The 11,363-nt window shown below is 39.1% G+C and overlaps 1 protein-coding gene across 1 annotated transcript in view; it reads right to left on the bottom strand.

Moving 5' to 3' along the window:
- Positions 1-535: 535 nt before the first annotated feature.
- CMC1 (C-x(9)-C motif containing 1) overlaps positions 536-11,363 on the bottom strand; it is a 166,319-nt gene continuing 155,491 nt past the window's right edge. The window contains exons 3-4 of the mRNA XM_009882174.1: positions 1,794-1,884; positions 536-650 (exon numbers count right to left, since the gene is read on the bottom strand). Coding sequence (XP_009880476.1) covers positions 536-650; positions 1,794-1,884 — 206 coding nt within the window. The remainder of the gene's footprint in view (positions 651-1,793; positions 1,885-11,363) is intronic.

The following is an 11,363-nucleotide window of genomic DNA, read 5'->3' as shown; positions in this document are numbered from 1 at the left end:
TCAGTCTGGGCCACGCATGGGCGTGGGGCATCCGTCGCTTCTGACAATGTAGACTTAAAAATGAGTCACAGTGTATGCAAAAGTACTATCAGGCTCTCATATGACTCAACATTTTCATGAAAAAGATAAATCAAATGTGTCCAAGAAGCTCTTCTCTTCTGCATTTGTCAACCCTTCTCTTCTAGTAAAGAGCACCAAGATCATCTCCATACACCCTCAGCTTCAGCTGACAAGAGAGACCAATTTTAATGTATTTGCGATCAGTTAATACAATTTAAATTATTCACCCTGAAGTTTTTATGTAGCCTGCCACACATAATTAGACACAAGCTTTAAATTCCAGAAGGCCATTTGTAAATTGGTAACAAAATCTCAAGTCCAGACGAAGGAACAGGCCTTTGCAACTTCTCTTGCAAACAGTGACAGCATGCTTTATATCTTTAATTACAGAAAATTAAAAAATAACTTTTAAATTCAGAGATTATTTTATTCTCCATTCATTTCTCAAATTTGAAAAGTTCATTTTAAGTTTTAACTACACATTTGAAGTAATCTTCTGTCTTTTTTTCTTAATTCCAGTTGCTCTGTATTCTTCTCTTTGCTTCAAATATTCTGTTTTGCATTCTTCATAGAATAATGGATCAGAATAGCTACAAGACAGACAAATGCATAATACTGTTTTTCATCGTGGAATATGGAACAGATGCAGCATTAATAACGCTCATAACATTGTCTTTTCACATCCAGAGAAAATTTGCCTGCCTTCAATAATAAAATACCCTTTTTTATAAAGCACATAAGCAGTTTCAGTTATCTTCATAAACTCTAAATACTGAGCTGGTCTGCATTCTCTCATGATGTTGCTCTCTCTTGAGTCATAGTCCTTTTCAAGCCTCTACAGTGAAGCCACGCAGAGGAAAGGTAGAAAAAGGGAAAGACATTTGGTAGTTCAGTTCAGCGAAATGATGTGTTGTTATGTGCAGTTGGCTTCCTCAGCGTGGCGATCTGCTGGACTACACTTTTCTGTATGTACCGACAAATAAAACTGAATAACTCCAGCAAGTTCTCACTGCAGTTAGGCCTGAACTCTTGCCTGGCTGTACACGTGTTTTCATCAGTTCCCAAATACTTGAGAGTAACTGTCACTAGTTTAAAGGCATTTAACCTTTTTCTCTGGTTTAACAGGGCAGGACACGCATTCCACAAACTAACCCTCCTTCTCCCCCCAGTCAAACTCAAAAAATCCCCAGCCCTCACTCTGGGAAATTCAAGAATCTAACACTTCGGCCTGATGGCACTGGGGATAAATGAGGACTTCCAGAAGAGACATTTCAATCCAGCATGGCATCAAGTTGACCTCTCTATTGCTGTTCACAACAGCAGGACGCTTTCAGGACCAAGGCTAAATCTTAACAAACAGTCCAAGAAGCAAAATCAAACTTATCCTGTCTCAGTCAGAGGGTATGAAGGTGCTTCTACTGCTCACTCCCAGCCCCACACAGGTAATTCGGCATAGCGAATATAGGGTTTATGTCATCTGGGCTGAAAATCTACATCTGTCATCATTTAAATTAAGAAGAAAGTCTTTACAGCCATAGGACAGCTTTATTAAGGAAAGCAAATCGTGTCAAGTAGGGCCCTGACCAGCATGTGTTTTTTTTCTATTTTTTAGAAAATACATCAAAGTCGCTAACCTTGCAAAACCCTTTTGAGAAGATTTAAGATTTCTACTCATTTCTAGATTAGTATAGGCCATACAACAAAAAACCAACAAAAACTCATGAGGGACTTACTAGCCAACCAGACAATCTTTCAGTGCTGTGTTCTCTTGCCGACACTTCACCACCATAAGAAGACCAGTTTCTTGACAGCATTTAGTAAATGCTGGGAAAAAAGAAAAAAAAACAAAACCACACAAACTAAATTAAAGTTAGAAAAATGACAATTGTAAAAAAATCCTCTTACATGTATACTATTCCATATAAGAAAAACTCACAGACCAGATCTGATTTATTATTAATATAACCATAGTTGGCCTGGAGTCTCATGCTGTTTGTACGGTCTTTGTCACTTATCTAGCAGTGAGATTTTAATCAGGATTCTCCCCTCATATCGTGTATCATGTTCACACACATACTGCTGTTGCTAATACCAACAAATTTCTGAAGTTATTCTTGCAGCAAATCCATGATTCTTGTGCCCGCTTTTCATACCGACTACTCAGGGCTATCACAGCAAAACAAAGGGAAGTATGAAAAACTAGGTAAGCCAGGGCTGAAACATTTTGAAATTACTGAAGCATGTTTGTATCTACAAATTAAGAGAGCAGTAATGTTGACAGCAAGTACTGTCTCAAAGAAATGCCACTGGCAATCACCTCCTGTGAAGGTTCCCTTGGGACAGCAGATAAACTGTGAGGTTGTGGTTCTTCCCTGGCATTTCCAAAAATCTCTCCTGGGAGCGTAAGGAAGAGATTGTACTCTGGCACTGGAGTGCTCCAAGAAAGACTATCTTCTCTGCACTGTGTAGTGGCCTTCTGTTCTTCAGCCCTTCTTCAATACAGAGTTTCTTTTAAGTCCAAATGGCTAGTAAAAAGCATTTCCCACAAAAATATTGGTGACCATCTCCATTTCTGGGATCACGACTTCTGGCATTTAGGAACAAGGGAATACGAAAGGGGAAAATAGACAATTATCTGTCTCTTCCCAAACTGTTTGCTCAATGACGTGAAAGTACCCAGTCAACCTTAAGGGTCTCCAGACATAAAAACAAGTCAGTGAGATACTGAAACAGACCAGCAAAGTCATGGTTGAGGGTGTGGTTTTCATCTGGGAGTAACTAAAATTATGCCTCATTGTTGCCAGCACCCTGTACAGATGTTTCACTAAATAACTAGGTAAGAATTAGCTGTTATTCCTATCAGGAGATTTCAAACTGTTTTGTTACAAAGGGTCTGAGTTAGTATTCATCTGCACTTAACAGGTGGAAAAGAGAGACAGAAAAAGAGAAGGAGGGGGAGAGAGAGAAAGCCAATTGTCCAACATCAACCAGTAGCCAGGTCAAGAACAAAGTCAAATCTTCTGTGTCCCTTCCAGAGTTCCATCCATTTCTCCTCTTCTGAGTTTTTTCCGGTAGTGATTTAATATCCAGCAAATTTAGGGCATACAAAAATTGTTATATTCTTGCACATCTTTAGCAAAATTTACAGCTAATCCAGTAACATCAAAACTTAACGATGCTACATCATACGAAGGGTAAATCACATTATCTATACTCAGTGTATACGTACACTGAGTATGTTTACACAGAGTATATGCACACTGAGTATCATATGTGCATATATGCTCAATGCATTGCTCTTATTCTGCTTTATCCAAAACTTCATGTACTCACACTAGAATCTTCCACTTTTTGCACACAGCGATCAGATATGGAATATTTACAGAAATAGCAATTTTTTTATCACTTCCATTCTTTAAGCTTACTGTAGATACACCTCCTGAAGCCATGCTCTGCATCACAAAGGCACCTCAAGCACCTGCAAGTCATTGACTACGTGAAAATATGGGCACGACTGTTAAACATACCAACTGTAGCACAGTCGTCCTTGTATGCTTTTAAGACATTTAGCAAGTTTCAGGTTTGCCTACTAAGTAACTGTTGATCCTGTACAGTGATGTAACTTCCATTACATCAAAACTTAAATAAACAAGAAAACAGAGATTTGTGCCTATGATGCCCGCTGAAATGAGCATTAAGCAATCATGGACCTCAGTGGAACAAAATCCACCTTCTAGTACCCCGGACACTACTGGCAAGACTTTAAGGAGAAAGTGATCCAACAGCTGCAAGCAAGCCCTAGGTGAGGTTAATCTGCTTGCCCATGGCTGTATTAATTAGGCTTTAGATAAAATAGTTTACAAAAAAAGTCGTGTTTGCTGGAAGTGTTGACGACAGCCTTAAGTGTCCTTACATTGCCAAACTTACAAATATCTTTGCAAAACTTTGTGAAGAATTGACGTCTTACCTACTTTGAACATATTATTGATGAACACTTAAAATGTGCTTCAACATAGCACCCAACGTTATACACTGGTAACATCACCATATGCCACCTGAAAAGGTACCAGATTAAAGTATGCACAAAATAGGTTTAAATTAACCAGTTAATTACCAGCTGGGAAGATAGTGTAACCTGCGCTCAAAGGTATCTGTTAACAACCGTACTCAATTTCTAAGATCTCGTTTCATATCTGTTTTAGTTTTAAACCTAGAATCATCCATATACACATGCACAACCTCGAGGATACTTCTGGATAGCTAAAGTTTACAAAGCAGCGTAAGCTCAGAACAATATGAGAAATGCGTTATTGGGTTATCAAAATGTATCTTTGGTTTTTAAAGGTGAATCTGACATTTCTTCTGTTCTTTCCTGGACTGTTTACATTGAATGTCCCTACATCAGCATCTCAGAAAAATCATACCTATTATCACATTTCTAAAAATGTCTTTTCTGGGAAAAACACCAGAAGCCTCTGAAAGCTTATGGTTTGTCTAGTGACCAGTTTGATTTCTACTCTCTACAGGCACTTCCTTAAGTGCTGTGCTGGGGGTTTTTTTTGTAGCAATCATTCTTTCTGGAAGCTGTGAAGTAAAAAAACCACTGAAGACAACGGGAGGTCCCTCTCACTTGTTAGCTCAGCGGTCTTGATTGGTTAAAGGCGTGATGTCCCGGTGAACAAAACCTGAACTGCAATTGCAAGCATTCCCTGGCTTCAGAAAGCCCGGCTTGCGGTACGGGGCCAGGCACTGTCGCAAAGTGATAAAGCTGCTTCCAGCTATCTTAGCTTTAACATTGCTGATGCTTAACGACAGAGGGGAAAAAAGGAGCAGGTTAAAGCATATTGGGCATCCTCGTATGAGCACACAAAACTCGATTATCCCTCTCTCCTCTTACTTCCAGCACTTTAAAATCCCTTTGGCAGTCACATAAGGACTGTGGTGCAAGACAGGTTTAGTTATAAATGTTTACCAGAAATCTTACAGGAGTCTGGAGAATGTTGCTTTATTTTTAATTATGCCCTCTCTCGCTCACAACTCTTCCATGAAACAAAACATCTCAATGTTGAGCAGCACAGAGCGTCAGAACTACTGGTTTGGAGAATAATCTCACAAACAGTGCACAATAGTTTCAGATATAATCTCAAACCAAGAATTAATCTCCATCTCTGTAATCTTGACAATCACCACTCATTCCTCACTTGAGCAGTATCTGCAGTGTAGACCAAAGCTTCAAGGGTGCATAGCAAGATACCACAAAAGGAGCGGATATGCAGGATCTGATTACAAACCCATTGTAGTTTAACACTTTAGCAGCTACGAGTGGTAATCGGAGCGCTGGGGAACCAAAGCCAAACGAACCCGCTTCCTGATACGGCACACGATACAAAGAACAATTGCTCTTTCCGAACAGAACCGATCTTTTAGAAATCTTGTGCATCACCCAATCTTTACCACTTTAGCAAATGGCTCTCCATGACTTCACAAGCTCATGGACTGATATAATGTTGTCTTTCTCCTTGCAAGTAGCAAGCTACCAAAACACCACCTCAGGCTGCAGCAAAACTAGATGCAAATTTGGGTGAGTCTGCAAATTCAGCGCAGATTGTAACAAAGCAGAAAGAAATGTTTCAAACAAACAATAAAGTTATCCCAAACATTTACAAATACAAGCTAAATAAAATAAGGGACGAAGCTCAACACAACAGGAGGGAAACCGCCTTGCTAGAAAGGGGAAAAAAAGCTTGCTGTCCACAAAATGAACCCTGATGAGGCTTTGCCAGGACAGCTACATATGTCCATCACGGAATGCTCTATGCACAGATCCAGTACTGCGTCAAAGAGCTGCAGGTGCCTATCAGTTACCACGGAAACTGGCTATGGACTCCTCTTTCACCTGCAGCAGTTACGGTTCGGTTCCTGACATCTATCTGACATAGGTTAGCCCCACAGGCTCTTCCCTGTGCCATAGGCTGCGTCTAAGGGGACGCACACTGAGCGAAGAACTCTCCTCGAGGACACAGCTCAGAAATAGTTCACTGAACACTTCATCACTGATTCAAGGCCAGGTTTCCTCCTCTTCCTCTCACAAAGAAAGTTTTGCAGTTCTGTTGCAAGGCAAATCCAAAATGAGTTTTGGGCACAGTTCTGAGAATTTTAAGTCTCATTACTTTTTGACCATTACAGCCACGTAGAGAGATTTTAACTGCTAAAGTAAGCTTGCAATTTAGTAACTTCTCTAAATCAACCAAGTATGTAAGGCCAAACAGTGTCTTTGCCAAGATGAAGGTCTGCTTTCAGCTGAACAACCATAGTTAAATACAGAGCAATTCAGTTTTGCCAGTTCTCACCTGCTAACTACAGCATGCGACCGTACAGAGGTGATCTGCCCATGATGGAAGACCACTTAGCTCCTATGAGTTTCAGGGACGGACATGAGGGCTTTGCGGCCGAGGTCAGTGATGAGCCCTTCCACGGACTGACTCTTCAGCAGAGAGCATCTCAGGCCCTGAGCAGCTCAGGGAAGCTGCTGAGTTTGGTCCCCAGCACCTCCAGATCCCCAACTGCTCAGGATCCAAGAGGCGTATTTCACTGGGTCTCCCTATCTCAACTTACCTACTCGAGGAAGCAGGACACGGAGAACAAGGGCAAAACCAGCTGCTTTGGTAGGTGCTGGCATACGTAAGGTCGCAGAACAACGGAAGAAAGAGCTTTTAAAAGCCTTCTAAAATTATTTCTAAAGCTGTCTGGACATGCATGGGGTTTTTTAATATAAAAATTCTATTTTGAGTCTTTGTATAGTTCTGTTGAGATACAGCATTATACAAATAATGTTGGAAGCATCAAGTATTATTTTTTATGTCTGACTATTATGTAGTGCATTTAATGGTTGATTAAGAACTGCTTTAAGATACAGGGCACATTTTTTTAAGGTTTCTTTGATAATTAGCTCAAAGGCTGTCAAAGTAAAGAACGTTGTTTACAAAGATCTTTACAGTCCACATAAATCTTTGCTGAAAAATAGTCAATATCCAAGAATGTTTTCCTTTAGTACTTTTAATAGCTTTTTCCCCCCAACTCTGTTTTATAACTACTAAAAAATAATACAGGAAGCAGATGGAAATCAAAGTGAAACTGAATAACAGTTCACTTATCTCAGAATAAAGACCGGATAAATTATTTCTCTATCTACCTAAGCAAAGAGGCATATGGAATACTCCGCACGTTAAAGTGTTGATTTTCAAACTTTAAAAGAAGAGATAATTCACCAGAAAGTTAGTTACAAGAAAGTTGGTGGAGGTCCACTGACAGACGTCCTCCTACACACACTTCTTAATTTAAAAAAAAAAGGAAATAAAAAGCCAGAGTACCGACCATTTTCATCTTAGAACATATTCATAGGTTCAAGAAGTATATGCTCCTATATGATGAAAATATGAACTTGTAGGATTTTGACTCAAAGGGACAAAGGAACATCTGGCATAACACAGCCACAGCTCTGCTACATAAAGATAATTTTCTTCCACACCATTAAACCAGACAGGGTTAAATTTAACATTCTTAACGTCAGTGTCTCCAGACCTACAAACGGCGGACAACAAAACCAACGCAACATATTTATGATGCAACTGTTCTTCATGTAGCCTACAACATCCCTCCACCTCCAAGCAGAGGTAGGTTGGTCTCTTCACAGTGCTGCATTCAAAATGAAATAGCAAAATCTGTGTGTTGGGCTGCAGAAGTTTGTTACATATATGTAAAGGAAAGACTTTATGGAAAAAAACTGTAACGCCCTGCCCCAAGCATTAAAAATAATAAGAAAGTTTGGGGGGGGGGGGGGGGGTTAAAAAAAGGGTGATTTAATAAAGGGGAACAACCAGGAAGAAGCAGATTATATTTGCAGGGGATTTTTTAAAGTTGGTGGTTTGGTTTTTTTACTTTAAATGCTTAAAAGTATTAGACACTTAATTATTTACTTCTGCAAACATGAAAGTCTTTCCACGTGCAAGGCAAGAGAAGAACCAGAAGTGTTTGGGACTTATCTCCAGACTACCAGCTGCATGGAATCTGTGTTGATATAACAATGCAAAGGGATCATCAGTATTATTTTCAGTGTATGAGCTGTATGCTAGCATGAAGACTATTTCTGAAAGTTCACTTTTTGCAGATTCAGATTATAACAATACTTGGCACTTTCATAGACTCATAATGCAAAATGTTGTGCAGTTCATATAATATTAGAACTGCAGTTTTAGTAAACATAATTATTTACCTATTTTGCTGATGTTCTTGTACACAAAATAAATGAAATATTCCCCATTATCAAGATAAATTGATCCTCTCAGGTCTGGCTCTAGTTTATTTAAAGACTTTACAATTTTACTACTTAAGAGAAAGTCCTACAGAGGTGTTATCTCACCATTTATATTTTCTCAACACTTATGATACTGCTATCACACTCTTAAAATAAAAAAAAAGCTTGTATCATGATCCAGACCAGGCTTATGTTCCATTCCTGGGGTAGGTTTTTTTCTTTACATAAAAAAGGAAATAGTTTTGTCCAATGTTTGGGTCATTCCTTGAGCTCTGCCACTGGGTGGAGAAAAGATGCCCAAGTACCAATGGGGATTTGGGGGCACTGGTGGAAGGAAGAGGAAACAGTTCCCTTTAAAATGTAAACAAGGACAAGATTTTAAAAATCTTTGTTTGTAAACTGTGTACAAAAACATTAAAATGACACAAAACATTATCAGCAAGATTTTATGGCAAAGTTACTATGCTTTTAATTTTGTACTAAATTGTGATTTATTAGCTTGTTACTTTGAAGATTACTCAGTATGCACAGAACAGATTACTGGTGCATTTAATGAGCCAGAGGAAGTAGTAGGATGAACATGAAAAGATTGTTTTACATTGTAGTGTATGAGCTATTTGATATTTCTAACACAGTACAAAAGAAAGCTTCTCTGTAGATTGATCATGGTTCAGTTAACATCACTGAATATCTAATACCTCCAACTCAATTAATTCTCACCTGATTAAGATCAGTCTGATATTCAAACTAAATCATCTCTCCAGTCAAGTAGAAATCAATATTTCTGATTTTACTTTTAAATTACAATAACAAATAAAATACATGCATCGTCAGTATGCCAGGAGTAGCTTTCCTATTCTAGTCTACTATGGCATGCATAACACAGCTGATTAAAGAATTATTCTAATTTGAGCAACAATATATATAAGACAAATTAATTTGAATAGAGGGAGATAGCATGAAATAATTAAATGCATCTTATATAGGGCAAAGAGAAAATTGACATAAAATAACCTTGATTCTTTCAAGTGAACCTCTGTTATCAGATCAAATACTTCGTCCCCACAAATATTCATTTGCTGTAACATAACAATAATCGTATACTTTCCATTTTCCTGCCCATCACCATCCCCCCAAAAAGCTGCTCCATTTCAGCTTTTGTAGCTCCAGCATACTGCTGGGGGCATCTGTCCTGGGGCAGATGATCAATACGTAGTAGCAGACAACATAGAACTAGGGAGAAATGATGACTCCAGGAATCCGGGAATTTTAGGGAAGGGATATTCACTGTGTTAAAGCTCTCTCCTCCTGCCCAATCTTCCCCAGTGTGCTCTCAGCATGGAAAACAGCTTTGTATTAAAGTACACAATACAAACAGAGGATCCTCCAGTAGACTACAGTATTTCTTGCACTCCAGTATGAAATACTGAAAAGTCACTCGTCTCGTGATTGAGAGGTGAACGTAGAGAAGGAGAGAGTTGTCAGGAAGGCAGATAGCACAACGGTGATCTGCAAAGGAATAATATTTCCCAAAAAACTGGAAATTATTTCTCTAAACACATTGCCTTGGGGTAAAGAATACGTGTTATCAATATCCTAGAAACAAATCTGAAGACTTTGCTTTAGGAGACATTTACAATTAGAGATGAGAAAATAACATACTGAATCAGACAAAGGGCCCGTTTGTTCTGTATACCAGCTTTCTCAGCAGCCAGTAATGGCTGCTTCAGAAAAAGGTGCCAGAAAGTCTACATTATGGAAAGACATTTTTGCAAGTGAAGTTTGTTCCTAACTCCTGTCAACTGAAGGCTTGGCTTACACCTTGAACCATAAAGTTCTCGCATGCCTTTCAAAACCCTTACGATCACTTGCACGGTGGATCTAAACTGACAAGCCTCCAAGAGAAGAGAAGGAAGAAAGGGGGAAAAACCCACCCCAATATCAAAAAGGCATATGCTAGCCTGAATTCCTTCAACATCTATCTGCCCCACCTTGCTTAAGTCCCAGCTACTGCAATTGTGGTTATTTGTGTCATACCACAGATGCCTCTTTCATTAGTGAGTTTTCAAGATCCTGCTGCAAAAATTAATTGGTCTCAAAGTATCCCTTGGGTGACGAAGAATAGGCCAAAGCAGTAGGGAGGAAAGACACTCTGCACAGATCTCTGCACAAAAAACGTTTTGCGGGTTGGTTTTTGTTACTTGCTCTGTAAATGCCATCTACCTTCACTCAGAAGCAAGAGTCTTCAAAGCTTTTCTCTCTTAAACACATAGCTGTTACGTTTCTGGGTTTGGTGAACCGCTTACACCTGGCAAGAGCATTTCTTTTCTGGAATTAAGGCTTAGAATGGGCTTTTCAAATGAATATAGAAAATCAATGGCTTATTTAAACTTTCTGTTTCAAACGTTATAAAAAAACTATTGGGTTTTCGTTTGTGTTCTTTGTTGGGTTTTTTTAGAAACCACAATACCACACCAATTCTGAAAACACATGTAAGGCACGTACGGATTCTCCAATATCACTTAATTGAAAACAGAAGTCATTGCTCAGCTGCTGCTGTACTTTTTATTACAGAAACATTAGGAGGGTTTCTGTTGTTTTCAAACGCAACAATTATTAAAGACCAAATTTCTGGGAAAAAAGAGGAAGTGGCATCAAGGAATGACAAATAAATCCAAGAAAGCCATCAACGATGAAGGCACAGTCCTATTCCTGTATGATGCAGAGACTTGCACTGGTGGAACCTCTCTCACCTGACTCACTGTACATGCTCTGTAGTCTAAAATTTGCTCTCATTCGGATTGAGAATTGAGGATGTTTGTCAGAAGTATATCCTGAGACCCCAAGCAACAGCAGGGAAGTACTTCTGTCTGTCCCAATTAACCTACGCTTGTCCACAGCGATTGTTGGACCTTTTCTTCCTAATTTCGTAATGAGCACTAAGAGACAGAGAATGAAACTGAAAAGCAGCAGGTTTAGGAAAAACTGT

Source organism: Charadrius vociferus, unplaced genomic scaffold (genome assembly GCF_000708025.1).
Source record: "Charadrius vociferus isolate BGI_N301 unplaced genomic scaffold, ASM70802v2 scaffold303, whole genome shotgun sequence".
Classification (NCBI taxonomy): domain Eukaryota; kingdom Metazoa; phylum Chordata; class Aves; order Charadriiformes; family Charadriidae; genus Charadrius; species Charadrius vociferus.
Note: the sequence above shows the minus strand (reverse complement) of the source record. Positions and strands in the feature narration are given on the sequence as shown.